Consider the following 18940-nt stretch of genomic DNA (forward strand, 5'->3'; position numbering starts at 1 on the left):
TGCACCTGAGTAAACAAGGTGCCCCCAGTGCGGCTGATTTTAGTTTCGATCAACGTGTGTGTTAGCGATATGTTTTGCTTTAATAAGAGACCTCGGTGCTGCGTCCCCAGGAGGCACATTTGCCAACATTCTGGTCGTGGCATTTAAAACATCATTTGTTAATGGATTTGTTTAACGGCAGTGAGAACTGAAATGCGGGCGGAACAATTTGCACTGCATATTGGTAAGCTACCATTTTTGGAATTTAAGAGCATGAATATACAACCTTTGACTGAATCTTTTAAAGGATCAGGAGTCGGCTCACTTCCTCGCACCGCGGGTCCCACTCGGTCGCGGTGGTGATTTCAGTTAGTTTATAAAAAAGTAGACTTTTCAATTACAACGTCCGGGGATTAGCGCTGACACTTGATCGAGGGCCGACGGACAATCGCTTCGGTGCCAAGGAATCACCCCAATCCGCTTTCGTCGGATTGTAAAATATCGCAAGGGGTACAGGGGCGAGGGGAAAAGATAAACTTTTGCACGTCATACCAAACCCGAATCCGGCGCCGACATAGTAAAAAACAACAACGTGGCCGATATCGCGGGCCGATCTTCAAACGGATCGCCAACGGACGACGAACGTGAAAGATGTGCATTTGAGGCAATAAATTAGGGGTCGCCAATAACGGTCGGGGCGGCGGGACTTAATTGCATTTAAATCGAAGGGTGCCAAAATCCTTCGGGGTGATTAAAAACGGTTCCTCGCATCGCTGGCAACGCAAGAGGACCTCGGGGGCTCGGGAAAGGTCCCCGTGAGGCGGATGGTTTAAAGCGCAGCTTTCGTTCCCGGTGAGTGGCACAGTGTCACTGCGTAAAAATTTAATAAAACCACCAAGTGAGATTAATATCACCACTTCAGCAGGATAGTGGATAGGCGCGCTCTGTTATTCTGTGGGTCCATTTCGGTTCACCATTCGGACGGAGATGCAAGCCCCGGAATCGGAACTAGGAAATTCCTTTTTTCGAATGCCAATCCTTTCTTGCAGTGTGTTATGACATCGTCAGTACGGAAAATAATAAACAGCGGAAAGATCGTTGTACAGCTGAAAGGTTCTGCTGTTTAATTGAAAAAAGGTTGGCCTCTAAACGGCCAGCAAATTTTCAGGAACAAAGTAGAATTTCTCAACGGAAGTGGAAGTTTATTAATACTAATATTGTTCTTTGCATCCTTAAAATTCGCTAAAAATAAAGTCAATCTTAAGTGCGAACGATTTTTGGCACTATAAAGTGAGACATGATTATAAAGTTATAAGGTTCATTTGCAAGGAAAACATGAAAATGATTGATACAAGCGTTAAACGTACCAATGATCTATTTATCTTCTAATTGTTGAAACTTTTCGAAAATAGCTAATTAGGCGATTGGCGATCGCCTACAATCGCCGAGTATATTCTAAAGCTAGTTCTGGAGCTCAATACAAAAACATTGCACTACTGCAAGATAATGCACAAAAATAAATTAATAAACTCAAACCACGTTGCATCGGTGCATGCTAACAATGAGGACGGAGTATAGTAGAGTCAAAATGAGCAAATTGCCAATTGAGCCGCAAATCAACGACCTCTTACGCTCACGCGACTGTTTACATAACGGCCACTATCATCCGCTAACCGGTTCCTGAGACGCTCAGCACAGAAGCGCCCAATAGAAGTGCGGTTTTGTTCAGTACAGCTGTGGACGTTATCTCGAGCGCGCGATTCCAACTTTGTATCTGCGAGGCCCATAAGATGGACACACATAACATTCCGAAGACCACTTCGTCGACCGCAGACGACATCGAAATTTTGCGCTACGACAATCGGTACCGCGAGCAGGCGATGGAAGTGCTTAGGAAATCGTTTTTCCTGCACGAAATTGTGTGCATTGGCGCGGAAGTGGATCGAACCCCGCAGGCCCAAAAAGATCTCGAGCAGCTCTGTCTGGACGTGGCCGATGGAGGAGTTTCGCTAATTGCAAGGCATAAACCGACCGATACTATCGTTGGCGTGTCCTTCAACGTATTGCAGGTAGGCAGCTCATTGAGGATCACGAACCCGCTTCCAAAGTCGATTTTGATTTCCTTCGTAGACCCCGAGCGCACCGGATGACTGCAACTACTTTGAGCAGTTCCGTGACACCAAATGCACGACCGACAGCTCACGTTCGCTGATGCAATACATGATCACGATGGACGCCAAAATAAATCTTTTTAAGCTGTTCAACGTGAAGTGTTTACTGGAGATCATGTTCTTGGCCACACTACCGGCTTACGGCGGCCACGGCATAGCGACGCGACTCGTCGAGCAATCGGTTTCGTTGGCGCTTCGCTTGCGATCCGGGACTGAGGTTGCCACATCGGCCGATACCGGGGACAAGAGACCGCAGCTTGTGTCGGCCCTGTTCACGTCAAGAATCTCGCAGCGGGTCGGCGAGAAGAACGGATTCGCGGTCGTAAATCAGGTGCCACATTCCGAGTTTGTGTTCCGCGGGAAAACGTTCACCGAACGGGCCGGGCCCGAGCACCCATTTTCGACGTTGGTTGTGAAGCACCTTTGAAGCAGTGAGTTGACGAGCATTCTGAACGAGCATTAACGCACGACGGTGCGACTATTCTTTTTAATATTCGAAATATATTCGATTGCCAGCTTCATTGCACCCGTATGTCATCCACGCAACCAACTGTGGTCCGTACCAGCAGAGTGCATAACACACAAGGGTTAACTCGTTTTCAAAGCAACGGTGGCTGTCACTCGTTTGTTGTGGTTCTGTCCTTCGTATTCGATTTGGCTGGTTTCTTTTTCTTTCGCAATTTGCCTTTAAAAAGGTATTAAAGGCATTGTACACACCTCAAAACGGAAGGCATTTAATTATGTTGGTGTAATGTTTTAGTTATTACTACTGCGTGCCGTCATGCGTCGAGCATGCGCTAAACTCGTTTAGCAATCTGTTTGTAGGCTCTGGTGCTACCGTCACCCTTTGGGAATCACCATGGAGAGTGCCTTTCAACAAACGATTCAACGGTGCTAGAGTCTCAGGCGCTGCTACAGTGGGGGTCACGAACGTGTACCGACAAAATGCTGTCCAACCCGAGGATGATCTTTCGAGTGTTTAGCTTCTTCTATTTCCTCTCCCGACCGCTGCTGAAGTGGTTCCTGCACCGGTTCACGAACCTGTGCGAGCTGCAACGGATTTGCTACGGCTGCCCGCCCGGTGCAACACGCACGAAAAGAGTACAAATGTCGCTCGAGCTGTCGAAGAAACTGTCGATCAAAAAGATGCTCCACGAGCTCGACGATCTGGTGGCCACCGACGAGGACGACGAGACTTTAAGGCGCCACGTACAGCGACGATCAGTGAGCTGTGTGCTACAGGCGAAAAAGATAAACCCGAAAGTGCACGTCGATTTTGCTCGATCGTTCGACGCGTGTACGCAAAAAATTTGGGGTTACAAGCGACTGTACTTCACGGTGGAACGGTTACGGGCCACCCAGTACGACAGCGAAGAACCGGAGCATGAGGTAAAACTGCTGGCGCTCTGGAAGCTGCTGGTGGGAGACGAAATGGAGTTAACGGGACGCATTAGCGACCAGTGGCAGCACATCGGGTTTCAGGTTAGTGTCGGGGAGATGTCCTGAAAAGATGTCGATTCGAGGACTTGTTTTTCTTGACCGTTTCAGGGTGACGACCCCATGACGGACTTCCGAGGGATGGGCATCCTTGGGCTGGATAATTTGCTGTTCCTGGCACAACAGTACAATGGCACCGCGCGTCACCTACTGTCCCATTCGCACCATCCGACGCACGGGTACTTCTTTGCCATCGTGGGCATCAATCTGACCTCGATGGCGTACCATTTGCTTAAGTCCGGCACGGCCCGCACCCACTTCTATAACCATCCGTACGACCACCTGACGGTGGACACGTTCCACCAGTTCTACTGCTATCTGTTCTACGAGTTCGACCGGTACTGGGTCGAGTGCAAACCAAAGAATATTATGGATTTTCACTGGATCCAGCGGCGGTTCGAGCAGAACATCGTGAAGCTGCTGACCAACGATGGGTGCTGCCTCAAGATGAACCTTTCGGTTGAGGACATTTGAGGCGTTCCCGCCGAATGATGCGCGCACTCACTCGCTACCAATCTTTCGGACCCAAAAGGTTGAATTTGTCATATATTTATTGATCCATAATGTGTCCACCTTGTGTTCTTGCGTAAGTTCTGTAACCGTTCGTGGTTCCTTTCACTATTTTGGGATATTGGTTGCAAGAGAACTGTTTTCTGTTTGGTTGGCTTCTAACGATGCAATTATGCTTTTTGTGGTAAGGGGGGTCTTATCGGGGGGCCTCTCTGTTGGGTGTAATGTAGCATATGTAAGTTTTCGTTCGTTAGTTAAATATCGTAGCTTACGGTTTGCAGGTCTCGTGATTAATTTGTTATTCATATTTTGCTAGTCTTCGCACTCCGCTGCTTGCCGCTCGCTCGCTCGCTCGCGAATCAAAAAAGCTTTGCTCGTACTGAGCCCCCCATCCTCACGGGAAGGTAGACCAAAATGTTACAAAACATCTTAACAAAGGATTTCGCAATAATTGTAATACAGCGCCCAATATGAAGGTAGTACGATGCAATCTTATTACGTTCGATAGAATAAAAAAAGTGATTGATAAAACACGCGTTTTCTTGTTTCGCTCTCGGGGTCGACCGGTTGGAAGGGAAGAAAGAAAGGAGCGCAAAAACTGATTGGCGATCCATTTCCGATGCGGAACAACCCAAGATACCTCTACAACGTAATACACCGGAGAGCTTTCGCTCGAAAGTAGCAAAAGTGCCTTCTCTCTTGTTCAGCGTTGTGTACACCTTGCGCCAGACTATAACCCATCTCATATATCTCAGCGTATCGTTATGTATATTCGGTTCTACGTTAGAGTTTCTGTATGTTTACCTGAGTGTTGGTTTCTGTAACCGTAATGTCGCGCTCTACTGCCAACCGGCAACGCTTCACACGTGATCCACGCGATCCACGTGATTCACGAATTCGCACCACGGATCGTGTCCGTAGCGGGGAAAGCAACACGGGCTTATAAGATTCAGTTAAAAGTACGTTACAGTTTCTGCTGTTTTGCTAAAATATCCCTTGCCAGACGCGCACGGTTTGCGATTGTAAAAGATGCCACACAACACGATGCTTCTCTTCTCAATACAATGGGTATGTACATCAATCGCATCGTGTAGTCGGAACCAACGGTGAAACAGGTTGACGAAGGCGGATCTCCACTAATTCTCGTCCCCACTGTCGCCATCGGTTTCATCGTCGCCATCGTTGCCATAGTCCTCGGCTTCATCGTCCTCCTCATCGCCATCAGCATCATCTGCTGAGTCGGGACTACTACTGACCGTTTCGGGAGACTGGTTTCGATATTGCGTGAGTAACGATCTTCCACCGATCGCCCGTTTACTCGGTTGGCTGCTGCCAGTGCCACCGTGTCCCGGCGGTAGTTCGGAGGGTCCCAGTATAAAATCGATGGAAAAATCTTTGTACTTTCCGCTGCGCTGCGACACGCTGTTCGATGTTCGCTGATCGCTCGATCGTTGCTGTTGCAGGAACCGATCGATGAAGCTTACGACCTGCGCACAGCGCCTCAGTGAGCGGTTGGTGGTGGCCGCTGGGAGTGGCTGCCCCCCGCTCCCGACGGTGGTGTCGTTGCCACACGTTGCCCCCCCGATGTCGGGGAACTGTCGATCGGTGGCGGGTGATGGCCCACCGTCGAATGCGGTGCCATACTGACGTTTGCGCCGGAAGTCGGCGGAGTATTGCCGCGATGATGCAGATGATTCCCGTGGAGGTGGAGGTGTTGTTGATGCGGATGATGATGGGAATTGGCACTCGGTGCGGTGCGTGGTAGCTGGTGCGGAGCGGTTACGTTCTGTCGTTGGCCCGAGGCCGGCGCAGGAGGAACCGCACGGCCCGTGCTGGACACGTGTGGATGGGAAGGATGTGGTAGCTGGTGCAACGGTACGCTGTTGCTCGACTGCGAGTGCGGTACCAGTGCGGAATGATGATTCTGCGGGGGTCCCGCTTGCTGTTGGTGGTGGTTTTGATAATGATGCTGCGGCGGTGGAGGCGCAGACGGCGGCTGCTGCTGCTGCTGCTGTGAGGCCTGAGGATGCAGAAGATGTATATGTTGTTCCTGCTGATGGTGCTCTAGCAAGAGCGGAATCTAGGCGGTTGGAAATAAGATTGCTTTCATTAATGGCCGAAGCACGGCATGATGGGCGCACGGCGGCGGTGGTATTTCAGCTACTTTTTAAATGACTACTAACATCGTCCCGGCGTAATTGGTGTGTAGGCTACAATCGTACGGATAGAGTAAGAAAGAGAAAGAGAGACAAGACAGTGGTTTCAAGAGGTTCCAGAACCGGCGCGAAATAACATCGGCGAGGAAGAAACAGAGAAACAGAAAGCAGTTAATAGGAATGGCAACGTACATTTCGGTCACTACAAAATGGCGCACGGAAATGGCACAGGAAATGAGCATGGTGTGGTGATGTCAACACTCTCTCTCATGACGATCGCAGACATGGACGATCATGATATCAAAAATGGGTCCTACAAACATGAGGCTGATGATGACGATGGAAAAAACGTGGACAACAGCGAAAAGGATGGGACGATGAACACACAGAAATGGTTTCGTTTTCGTTTTGCTCCTTACAATAATCATTTGACCCACAATTTTGAACACCGATCACAAACCATACACCCGAATTGCTGCCTAACGAGGACGATCGTTTGTTTTGAAGGGGATTCCAATCAAACACAAAACACAAAACAGAACGACTTTGAAGTACACGAATTAGGACTTTCTGTGATGTTGTGTCACTGGTCGCTAATCGATCCGGCTTCCGGACGTTCCGGGCGCGAAGTTACTCTACCTGGTGGGCGGTGTTGTAGATCGTTTGTTGCTGTTGCTGTTCTCGGGCGTATGAATTGGCCGAACTGGTGCTCCCACTAGCGGCACCAGCTGGACCGGGAGCTTGCCCGGAGGAGCTACCGGTTCCATTGCCAGCGATATGTCCACCGGTGGCGTTGACGATGCTGCTTGGTGGAGCGTTGGCGGAAGACGACAAGCTACTGTTGCCGACGGTGGACCGTGCACCACGCAGTGGTCCTGGAATCGGTTCGTTAGATGCAACGTTGGCGACGGCCAGCGCTGCCGGTGCCCGTGATGATACTCCCGGGCCCGAGGCTTGATTTGAAGGGGAGTGGCGCCTTCAAATAAAAAACGGGACACAGAGAGAAAGCGGGTTTGTAGAGGAGCATCACCAGCACGGCCACGGCGAACCACACCGCGCGCGGATTGACGTCACGATAGCCCACACCGAATCCGGATCGAATGTTTATTTACAGTCTGAAAAAGACTCGACCGGGGAGGCCACCACTTCCATTCCCTCCACGAACACCAGTGCTTTACAGGGAGCGACAGACAGAGAAGGTGTGCTCGAGGAAATGCCAGCCAAAACCATGGAATGTATGAAGAAAACGCAAACAATGAGAAGCAAAGGAAAGGGATGAAATCGTTGGCCGCCCGCCGCGACCGCCCCTTTATGTACAGAAGGTTTGGGTTTAGCAGAAGAAAGATGTTGCACTACGCAGCAAACGAAACAACTCATAAATAATGCGATATGATTGGTGTTACAAAAATGTATACATATATTTGTTGTTTTTTTGTTGCTGTTGTAATGTCCCACTTGCATACTTCATTCCGCGGCGATGCAGTTGTTGGCCAAGATGCTTATTCTTTTGTTTATCTACCCACACATGTTGTCTCCCTGCTGCGAAGCGCAATTTCATGAAAGGTTGGCCACGAGAAGCGGGCCCACCGGAGGTATATACGGAGAAGTTATGAATTCGCACGGCTCGGAAGCTTCCCCCCATAGCGTGCATTGTTTTGTCTACTTTCTACACCGCACGACGAATGAAACAAAAAATCATTTATATTTTAGCTAACTTTCTGTGTGTCGTCTAGTGCCCGGCTTACGGGGCATTCTTCCTTCTTGTTAACACTATCTCCCTACGTATTTGGGCTAAGATACAGGTAAACGAAAAACGAAAACATAAATACAAACATCGTCTCGCTACTGGAAGCGTGAAGGGTGGTCAGGGTCAAAAGGAACAAACTCGTTTTTGGGAAAGCGAAAAGAAAAATACACTAAAAACAAGCTCGCCCACTTCACAGAATGATCGTAGGTGTGCGCGAGCGCGCGCGCGCTCTAAAACAGAGGGCACTTACTTTAGGACGGGCAGGATATGGGTAAAATATTTACCAAATAAAACCGGTCGAAACTAGCCAACACAACCGCAAACCAGCACCTAGATCCTGCCGAGATCAGTTAGGGGAGACACTGAACTCTCGATCTGGGCCGCTCGGGGTTGTTGTGTTGGAATCGAAATTAAGATTATAAATTTTATAAATAAAAACATTCGCACACGCCTTGATAGTGTTTCGAGGTCGATTTCGAAGAACAAAAACAAAACCGTAGTGGCCTATTAATTCTAGATGTTCTAGAACCGCCCCGACCCAGTCTCGAGAGCCGACAAAAGGCTACGCTTCCGGGGTTCAAGGGGATTATTGCTAGAAGAACTCGGACCGCCTCCATCCCAGAGGCGAGCCCGGTATGGTTAATGGTTTGCTTCCCCTCCGTATCGGAATCAACCGATCGAAATGTATCGAATATTTTTACTACTTTAACATACTGGACTTACTTCCCTACTGGCGCTGGCGTGCCATGGCGCTCTGCTACGTCGTTTACACGCTACCGTTGTCTAATCTAACTGAGCAAGTACGCGCGCGGCTTCCTTCACATGATTCTCGCTCTTTCTCTCTATCTCCCTTTCTCTCTTTCTAGACCCCCCTCTAACGCCGGTCCCAATGGCAGTATCGCTTTTTTAGCTAATGAAAATGTAATTGCACGTCAACATCGCCTGCACTCGAGGGGTTTTCTCGCCTATATTTGCGTGGTGTGTTTTGTGTTGTGTGGGGAGAGTACTTAAATACGAGAGGCAGGATCAAAAGTTCACATAGATCGTATTGGGTTTTTCACTAAGAAATGAAAGATAGAAAACAGGAGATACAGAAAGAAAAGAAAAGAAAAGAAAGGGAAAGAGAGGAATAAACGATTAAAGAAAGAATATAAACACAAATGTACAAAGAAAAACCAGATTTCTCTTCCAACTCCAATCCAAATCAATCGTGTCAAAGTTGTTAATGGTGGTGGTGGTGTGTGTGGTGAAAACATGAGAAAAGGTGAAATAATGAAGTGGCAGATGCAAACGGAAGAAAGTAAAATCAGTATGTCATGAGACGCCAAGCGATACTGGACCGCTTAAGCGCACGCTGTACCTACTACAGTTGTTGCGGTGCTTGATTATAGTTATTTTATACTTTTAGCGTTCTCTTTTATAGCTCGCTGTACTTTTATGCATTTTGTCTTTCTTTTTTGTACCGGAAGCCCCAAGCTCTTACCTGATCGAAGCGCTATTGGCGTTCGGATGGGATGACGAGTTTGTGTGCCGAAAATCGATACCGTTTTCGAGCGGTTGAGGAGCCACGGCAACACTGGGATGTCCGGTCACTTGCTGCTGCTGGGACGGTGTCTGATGCGATCCCCCACCGTGCTGTGCAACACGTGCCGATCGGTTCGTCGAACTGTTGCTGCTGTTGGTGATCCCGTCGATTGGCCCATTGCCATGGATGTTGTTGAATTGTCCTACAAAATGGCATCGAAATCGAGCATGATCGATCGATTGAGAAAAGTAGAGAGCGGCGTAGTTTTACCTTGAGATAGCGCTCCGCCAACTACTTGACCCACGCCGCCACCACCACCACCGCCGCCGGTGCCACCGGAGCCGCCTAAAATTCCGACACCACCCATGGCGGCCGAAGGGTTCAGCGGAATGGCTAACCGTGCGTTCACCGCCAACAGATGATCCCGACGGGCCACTAGATTGTTGACGTGTTCCTCCAGCCGGATGTTTTCACTCCGCAGCTGGTGCAGGCAGGACAGCAGTGATGCAACTACGACAAAGAGAAGGAGAGAGCAATCCAACACAGTTTAGTAGAATCAAAGGAGGCCGCATAACCGGGTTGCTGGTGGCGTACTGTCAAAGTGTTGCGCTTGTTCCATAAGAAACTGAGATCCTTGCTCCCATTGCCGTTCGAGCAGCTGTTCCAAGCTCTGCGGTGTGTTGCCGTTCGCTGTCGCGGTTGCTCCCCCGGAGAGCATCGAGCTCAACGAAGCGCCACCACCTCCGGGCGGTGGCGGCGGTGGTTGCGTGTTGTTTGCGCGGTTCTGCAATATGAATGTGACAATTTGTTAAATTAATCCCAATCGCGCGTAACAAAAAACCCTCACGATTATCCTCACCTTGCCAGGAAACTGTGGTCCCATCATTGTCGGCCGCTCGGCATCCATAACGGGTACGTAGGTGTGCGCCTCGAGTTCCATCGTTAGCTGATCGGACATCTTCTGTGCCACGGTGCTGCTCGTGTTCAGCTGATTTCCCAGCATATGCGTGGCCGATACGATGTTACTCGCGCCACTGCCACCAGCGCCACCACCGATACCGTTCTGAAACAGTTTGCCTTCCTTCGCTTCATTCTGCGAACCACCAACGATGGCCGGTGTGGGAACGATTGCGGCCACTGCGGCCACCGGCGGTTGTGGTGCCATCACTGCCATCTTGCGGTTCCGTTTCGTGCCTCTACTGTTAATCGGCCCACTACCGATCGGTCCACCTTCGGAGTCCGGCGAACTGGGCGGTGAATCCTTCACCTGGGGTACCATCGACGCCGGAGTGGCAATTACCGTGCTGCTACCGGTCGTCAGTGCCAGCGAGGACATCATCGGGTTCGTTGTTTGGGCTTCGTAGGAAAACTTGAGCCCACCACCGCCGGAACTGGCGGCCGACGGCTGTTGTTGTGCGGGTTGGTAGGCGGACGAGAAGTGCATCTGTGAGTACGCGGCGCTCGTGGACATGTTGTCGGGCGTTCTGGAAGTAGATGGCGACGAAAGTTCAACGATTGTTTGGTGCGTTGAGGCCACCGCAGCCGCTGCCGCTGCCGCCGCCACCGCCGCACGGTGTTTCTTGTTCGTGTGCGTGACCGTTGACACGATGCTGTTGTTGTTAGACATATTATGATTGTTGTTGGCCAAGTTGCTGTGGGCAATGGTAGTGGTGGTGCTGTTGCTGGTGCCACCACCACCAGTACTGGTGGTGGTTGTGATGGTTGTTGTGGTGGTGTTGATAAGATTATTATTGCTACTGTTGTTGCTACTATTGCTACTACTATTGTTGGCACTGTTCCTGTTGCTCCCCTGCGACTGCTGTTGTGTATTGCTGCTGGCCAGAACCGTTTGGCCACCGGCGGTTCCTTGATAATGGTGCTGCTGCTGCTGGTGGTGTTGATGAAGGTGTGGTGGTGCTTGTTGAGTGAATGGATCAACATTGCTATTGTTGGCATTACTGGCAGATTTGCCCGTAATCCCGCCGCTGCCCGCGGAATGTACAATATTATTGCCGCTCGCGGCGCCTTGATGATGGTTCGATGGTGGATGCGAAAAGCTTGAAATGATGCCACCTCCATGGTAGCCGACCGAAGAACCCATTCCGGGGTGGCCGCCACCCATTTCGATAACATTGCGCCCATCGGTTGCCGAAGGCGGTCCAGACGGCAGTCCGCTGCTGCTGGGAGTATTACTTCTGGAAATGTGACTAGACGATTGAGTGGATGCTGCGGCGGAAGATGAAGCAACCGATGGAGACGATTGTACGGCGTGGATGCCACCGGTCGAGGCAAAAGGAAGAGACGCGATAGAAGCACCACTCGATGATGGAAGCATTTTGTCTCCCACAGTTCCGACCGACAGTAGCGAGGGCTGTTGATGATGGGAATGCTGCTGATGATGCTGTTGCTGCTGCTGCTGCTGCTGCTGCTGGTAGTGTGACTGTTGTTGTTGATGATGGTGATGATGGTTCTGCTGGGAGCTGCCCACAACAACGGAAGCCGTAGCGGACCCGGTACCAGCAGCCATCGACAACACGCTGCCATTGTTGCTGGCCGTATTTCCACCTCCGGCCGGTGCGTTGCTTCCACCGCCAGCAGACTGATACTGCGGCGGCTGCTGATGCTGTTCGTCACTGCCCGGACCGTACTGTCGATACGCATCCGAAGACGCAGGAGCTGGTGGTGTCGATCCGCGACCCGGTGATCCACGAGAATCCGGTGCCAGTTGTTGCGGTTGCTTTTGCTGCTGCGAACGCTTTTTGGAGGTGCGAGTTTTGCCACCGCCCGCCGTAGTGGTGGCCGGATTTCCATTGCTTCCACCGCTACCACCACCACTACGTTCTCGCGAGTGGGATCTGCGTGTGAGGAAGGAGTAGTTGGTAGGAAGCGTTGTGTTACCGGAAACCAAATTCCCACAATCGAATGTACACAACAACGAAACGGAAGGTGTACGAAAAGGTTGCGACAGGAAGACATCACACCGATTTGGCATCACAGACGATGCACAGACAACAACCAAACTGGCTAAGGTTTAGCAACAATATTGAAACCATAAAGAGGGAGAGTAGTGTATAACAATAATAATCTGATAATAATAGTCAATTAATTGACCACCATCCATCCATCTACCATTAATCTGGGACCCATACATCGCTGATTAGACGGTGTACCCCGAACGGAACCGGATAAGAGGAACACAGGCACTAGGACGACATCAACAGAAGAGCTGCGCAAAACATAAGAAACCCCGAAACGAAAAACGGACTCCACCCAACGAGAAGCACAATCTAAGGTCGTAAAAGAAAAAGGTTAACCACTAGCAGCCACAACGGAACAACAACCACAGTGACAACAACCATAACAACAACAACAATCAACAACAATAATAAACAATAACACAGAAACATTTTGAACGGAAAGAGTGTGGTGTGCGTGCGAACTTGTTCTCACCTCGATCTCCGGCCCGAGACCGATTCCTCTTCCTGCAGCGCCGCTATCCGGACGTTGGTAGTCGTTTGCTTTTCGTAGCTAATCTTCAGACCACCGCCACCACCACCGCCGCTGCTATTGCTCTCGCCACCGCCACCGATCAGGGGCGACGGAAGGGACGTGCTCTGGATGGTGCTCATCGGTATGGGCGAGATGCTTTGCAGGACCGATCCTCCGCCGGGCCCGGATCCAACCGATAACAGCTCCGCTTGGTGGTGTTGTTGGTGGTGATGGTGCTGATGGATCGCGGTGATGACATTGCCTCCGGAGGCTGCTGCTACACTGCCGCTTCCTGGCGAAGGCCGCATCGAGGGCGACTGACGTTCCAGCTGATGATGGTGGTGGTGATGATGGTGCTGTTGCTGCTGATGCTGCTGCTGATGGGAAGTGATCGTTACTGACGAGGACGTAGCCGAGGATGACGATGTCGACTGGATGATGTGCTGCGTGGCCGATTGGTGCTGTATGACGGGACTAGACCGGTTCGTACTGGCATTCTGTGGCGAAACGAGCGAAAACGAGCGGGACACGGGTATTAATAACAAACGAATGTCACGAGTTTTTTTGAACAAAATTTCCTTTTCCGAGCACACGATCCACGGCCAATGTGAGACAATCGAGGAAAAAAAGAGTGAGAAAGAGAGACAGAAACGGGAGAGAAACACACACGCACACCGCGTCCACCGCGTCAACGCCACCCCAACCAACAACCGCGCCACAATGCCATCTCGACTTACCATCAGCTGATCGCCGGCACGGTGCGAAATCTGCTGAAACAGATTGGGGCCACCGGCGGAGCTGGCACCGGTGGCGAGCTGTGCGGGCGATACGATGATGTTCGGTGTGTTAGCGCCACCGACGCCGCCGCCGTGACTCGCGCTATGCGTAACGTGGCCACTGCTCACGACACTTGTGGTGGTGCTACTGGAGCCACTGCTGCTGCTGCTGTGGCTATTGTGAGCGCCATTAGTACTACTGTTACTAGCGGGTAGATTAACTCCAGGTACGGTAGCTGTTGAAAGAGGAACGGACACCACGAGGCTCGGTTGGCCGGGTGGCGGCGGCTGTGACCCTGTGCCCTGCGCCTGCTGCAGCAGCTGAGGTGAGTGTGGTGTTTGAAGCTGCAAGAAACGGCACAGGCATTAGCGAACGGAAAGCTACCACCACCACACTCGGTTTGCTTCTCGGGACAAGATCGTGCTGATCGGACGGGACGCATAATGCATTGAACGGGTCGTATTCGGCGCGGCCGCGGCCAGCAACCAATGGACCAGCGGGATTTTTTGGGGGACGAGCGAAACGAACAACTTTTACGACCTTCTTCCACTATGCGGAGGGGGGTAAGAAATTGCAAGAGGCAGGTATAAATGGCCAGCCAGCCAGCCATCGCAAGGACAGTGTGCTAAGGTGTGTGGGTCGGGGGTCGTGCGCAGAAAGGACTTTTTAAGGTGGTTCTTAAACTCTATAACAATTAGCATACAGCCCGACCTCTCGGGGATCGCTTACCTGATGCTGCTTAGCAGCCGCGGAGGAAACTAATGTCGCCGAAGAGGACGACGACGACGACGTCGCGGAGGACAGTGTGGAGATGATGTTCGACGATTGCAACAGATTCGGATTAACATTTTGCAGATTCGGCTCGGCGGCACCGCCAGCCAGCGCTGCTGCCGCTGTCGATCCTGTCGCCGGATGGTGCGAGTGCAACGGCGAGCTGGAACTGGTTTCGGTTTTCGCCTGTAAGCAAACGCCAGAGCACAACGATCCGGTTAGACAGCGTCGCAGGACGTACTCGCCGTCGAAGCGCAGTTTAAGCCAAACACGAACATCGTCGCCACTTGCGCCCTCGGTACGGTCCCTGTGCTTGCTTTTCTTTTTATCACGACGGTCTTTCTTGTGGCTTTTGTGTTTCATTATCTGTACCGTCGGCGCACCGTGTCACTTGCGTCCGTGTTCGATCGCGCCGCGCAAATCACTTCCTCAGGGAGGAACCACTTTGCCCCGCAGGTCGTGGAATGGAACTGTGAAACAACACAACCGTGGCATTAACAGTGTCCGAGGGTCAACGGTAGATCACCCACGGTGGCACAGCTAGCACGTTTCTCCACACGGATAACCGTTTGATTGTCGCGTACCGCGTGGACAGCCCCGACGGCGAGGATGATGGCGCAGAAACATTATCAACGCGCCTTGCCGCTCAAGCAGTTTACGTGCGAATGAATACCGGTGTGGCCGCTGCAGCCGGCCGCTATTCGACGGTCTCCTGTCGCGAGAGAGAAAGGGCGAGCGCGCGCGCGGATTGGCTTCCTTTTCGCTGTCCTACGTGAGGGAATTTTCTCCTCATTGCTTCTTTTTTTATTGCCAACCTTCAGCCCCCTTTTTATATAGCCCTCTATACAACGGAACGGAGCGCAATCCGAGCCGGGAGAGTTCTCTTGCTTCGGTGTGTCGCATTTTGCCACCGGAATAACAGATTTCAATCGAAACCGAAAGCCTCTGCTCTGCATCTTGAACATTCATCCTGCAGCAGTGTGCAGTTTGCGCGGCAGTTAGTGCCGCGTTACGCGCCTTCCTTTTGCCTTATTCTTTTCTTCGTCTGTTTATCCCTACCGTTCGATCGTGCGTACGTGCGCAGGCGCAAAGGACGACAAAGCAAGGGTCCCTACCGAGGGATTTGGAGAGTATCCTTGCCGGCATCCGTCCCGCTCTATGCTTCACACCTTGATTGCTGTCCTGTTCACTCTCTTTACGAGCGCGTTCGGTGACCTTCCGAATTAGGGATGTTCGTTTTAAAAACCCTTCGCCAGTACCGGATTTTTACCTGTTGGCGCGCTGCCATTACCTAGTATTGCGCGCATATTCGCTTTTTGTTTTTCTTATTAAATGTGCCTATAGAGTGAGTGCGTACAATCCACAGAAACAGATTCGCAACAAACTTTAGTTGATATTCTTATTTTGCCGGAAGAAAGTTTAACGAAACGAAGAGCATCGATAAATAAACAACACTCGGAACGTACCTTTTTAACGCTCTTCTCGTGTCCGATTACTGAAGATAGCTCTGCATGATCGTGTTTGTTCAATGCTAATGGCACAATGGAAACGGCCACATCCTTAATCAGGTCCCTGTTTGCGAAAGAATGGCAGGATTAAATCGGTGGGCAAATTGCGATCATCGTCGTCGTCGTACCGGTTATTATCGATCTCGCTGCTGCCGGCGGAAGACGTCGGAGTGGAACGGGTGTCGGCCTTCCTTTTCTTACCTACTCCACCGCCACTGCCAGTGGAACCGGCGGTGGCCGAGTTACTGGAACTGCCACCATACGAACCACCAACGGTGCCGGATCCGCCGGACCCAACGGCGCTCAGCTTTCCTCCCTCGATCACCGTCGTCGTCGGCGGCCCTTGGCTCAACGAGCTGCCACCACTGTTGTGGCTGTACACCGAGTCGGACGAGTTGACCACGATCGTTTCGGTGAAGTTGGAAGCCGAAAATTTGGCCATCGCCTCCTTCGACAACACTTCCTTCGCACTTCCTCCGAGGTGGTCCTGGGGAGGTTTTATAATGAGCGTCGTCGGAATGGCCGCCGGTGAAAGAGAAGCGGCCCGAGATGAACCGCTTCCGCCGCCGCCACCAGCACCGGAGAACGATGACGTTAGGGTGGCAACCGCCGACTGATTACTGCCTCCGCCCGATTTGTCCGACTTCTCCGTCGGATGCTTCCCAGAACTGGTGCCCCCCAGCAGCGCAGAGGAATAGCCACCGCCCGGAAGGGACGATGACACGGATGAAGATCCGGGTCCAGCGAGTGACATATCGACGTCTTTCGATTGACCGCTGGTTGCTGAACTGCCACCACCAGGACCACCACTTGTACTGAAATTGACGCCACTTCCGGTGCCACTATTGCTGCTGCCGCTATTGCTATTGATGTTGCTGCTGCTGCTGCTGCTGGAGGATTTGGACGATTTCGAGCTTTTATCGCGCTGCAGAGGACAAAGATACGGTAAGGTGTGATGCGACCATTAATTTGGCGGGTGGGGATTTGGTAAATACACTTACACTTTTGCTGTACTTGTCCTTATCCTTTGAACTGCTACTGCCGCCTCCACTCCCACCGGTGCCACCGGATGTTCCCGAGCTGCTTTTGCTAGAGCCGCCACTACTGCTAACGCCACTGGAAACACCTGCATTGCTGCCACCCATTCCGCCGGTGCTTCCGGTGCCCGTTCCACCCGACACACTACCGATGCCCGACGAGGACGAAGAAGAGGACAGCATTGCAGAAGAAGCGGACAGTCCCGCTGCACTGCCACTGCCCGATGCACTACCGGACGATGACGACGCAAGGACCGAGGATGAGGAAGGGCCCGAAGTGCTAGAACTACTTGAGCCTTTCGAGGCGCTCGAAGATTTTCGTTGCTTCGACGAGGAGGAGGACGAAGAGGAAGAGGTCGTCGAGGAACTGCCCAAGGGTGGTTCACCGGAGAGCCGACTACTGTTTGACTTCAATCCGCCGGTGCTGCTGGTGCCGCTGTTGCTGCTTCCGGTACTGCCGCCAACGGTCGAGTTCCCCGTGCCGACCGCACCGCCACCACCACTGCCCGGGTACTGTTGGGACGGTGGCGGAGGTTCCATTTCCTTCTCCGGTGACGAAGGACCATCGCTCGAGTTAGCCTCATGGCTAATGGGTTTGTACGGTGGGATGGTTTTAACGTTGCCACCCTTTTTCTGTGTTGACGGCGAAGGAGAGGGAAAACCACATGAGCATGTTTGTGCATCGTTTTCCTATCCGGCTACATACCAGCTTGCTGTAGTGATGCTGACAGTAGCCACAGTACTTGACGTTGTCCAGATAGTTGCCCGCTTCTTCGCACAGCAGACCCAGCTGTTGGGCGCACGTGACGTGAAACTGTTGTTTACATCCCGATTTATTGCACTGCATGCACGCGCCCGCAGTAGCCCGCGATCCTTTGCCCACCTCCTGGCATATGTAGCAGGCTGCGGAGAGTGATCATGTGTCGAAATGAACGGTTGTAGTTTAACTTCAAAATTAACGTTATAAACAACGCATTTTGCAACGATAAAAAAGTAATCATGTAATCGGTGCACTTCCAATGCACGTATTGCTCGGTGCTTGATGATTAGGGAACTACATATTTGGGATTCTGCAAAAACTAAATATTCTTCGGGTAATAAGAATTCGGGTTATTGAACAGACACTCACTCTTATTGTACCGCTCCTGAGGTATCAGCTGCAGAATAATCGGCTCCATCGTCGTTACGTTCCCGAAGCGTACCTCGGGAATGTAGAGCGCGCACACGACATGGGCCCATCCCTGATTGTCCGTTCGCTTGAGGGCCCCGTCCCGGGACGGGCAGAGCTCGCAGCGTACCCGCGCTGACCGCTCCTGACTTTCGCACTTCCGGCAGTACCAAGGCCCACTCGGTACCGTCACAATACCGTAGCACGCCTGGTGCACGGCCACCGCACAGCTTTGACCATCGCAGTACACTAGCGGATTCTCCGACCAGCCGCGATCGTCTGAACAGACACAACATCCACCGACCATCTCCTTCATTCTGGTCCGTGGATTAAAGGTGACCTCTTCCCATCCACCGGAATCAGTGAATCCGGGTGCTTTGGCCGCAGCCGATCAACAAAAAGGCACCACGCTACGGTGGCCCAGGTTGTAGCACGTGCGATGAACGATGGTTGTAGAAGTCGCGGGTCACTAGTGTGGTTACGCCTAATTGGGGACTTCGCCGCACTGTTTTGCCAGTGCTTCCTGTTCCGTTTTCAGTGCACTCACTACTTCACGTTCACTTCATTGACGCCGTCCACTAACCGCCACACGATGCCGTACGTTG

The 18940-nt window shown here is 51.7% G+C and overlaps 3 protein-coding genes across 4 annotated transcripts; 2 read left to right on the plus strand and 1 right to left on the minus strand.

The window, feature by feature from the left end:
• The first annotated feature begins 1727 nt into the window (after positions 1-1727).
• LOC128273551 (uncharacterized) lies at positions 1728-2781 on the plus strand. 2 transcript variants are annotated; one of them, XM_053011545.1, is made up of 3 exons: positions 1728-2048; positions 2110-2581; positions 2667-2781. In XM_053011545.1, exons 1-2 carry the CDS (start codon positions 1770-1772, stop codon positions 2575-2577), a joined length of 747 nt encoding a protein of 248 aa, XP_052867505.1. In that variant the 5' UTR covers positions 1728-1769; the 3' UTR covers positions 2578-2581; positions 2667-2781. The 2 variants fall into 2 exon arrangements, with proteins under 2 accessions (XP_052867505.1, XP_052867504.1); XM_053011544.1 differs by having other exon boundaries at positions 2110-2710.
• Positions 2782-2877: 96 nt separating this feature from the next.
• LOC128272421 (ELMO domain-containing protein 2) lies at positions 2878-4672 on the plus strand. Its single transcript, XM_053010226.1, has 2 exons — positions 2878-3632; positions 3699-4672. Exons 1-2 carry the CDS (start codon positions 3096-3098, stop codon positions 4119-4121), a joined length of 960 nt encoding a protein of 319 aa, XP_052866186.1. The 5' UTR covers positions 2878-3095; the 3' UTR covers positions 4122-4672.
• A 3104-nt stretch (positions 4673-7776) lies between these two features.
• LOC128269995 (mucin-19) lies at positions 7777-18651 on the minus strand. The gene is made up of 14 exons (XM_053007398.1): positions 18297-18651; positions 17874-18070; positions 17132-17800; positions 16259-17055; positions 16089-16194; positions 14581-14808; positions 13812-14195; positions 13036-13571; positions 11040-12440; positions 10445-10976; positions 10180-10369; positions 9886-10095; positions 9544-9787; positions 7777-9120 (listed from the first exon to the last, which is right to left on the minus strand). Exons 1-14 carry the CDS (start codon positions 18649-18651, stop codon positions 9087-9089), a joined length of 5883 nt encoding a protein of 1960 aa, XP_052863358.1. The 3' UTR covers positions 7777-9086.
• Positions 18652-18940: the final 289 nt, after the last annotated feature.

Source organism: Anopheles cruzii, chromosome 3, assembly GCF_943734635.1.
Source record: "Anopheles cruzii chromosome 3, idAnoCruzAS_RS32_06, whole genome shotgun sequence".
NCBI lineage: Eukaryota > Metazoa > Arthropoda > Insecta > Diptera > Culicidae > Anopheles > Anopheles cruzii.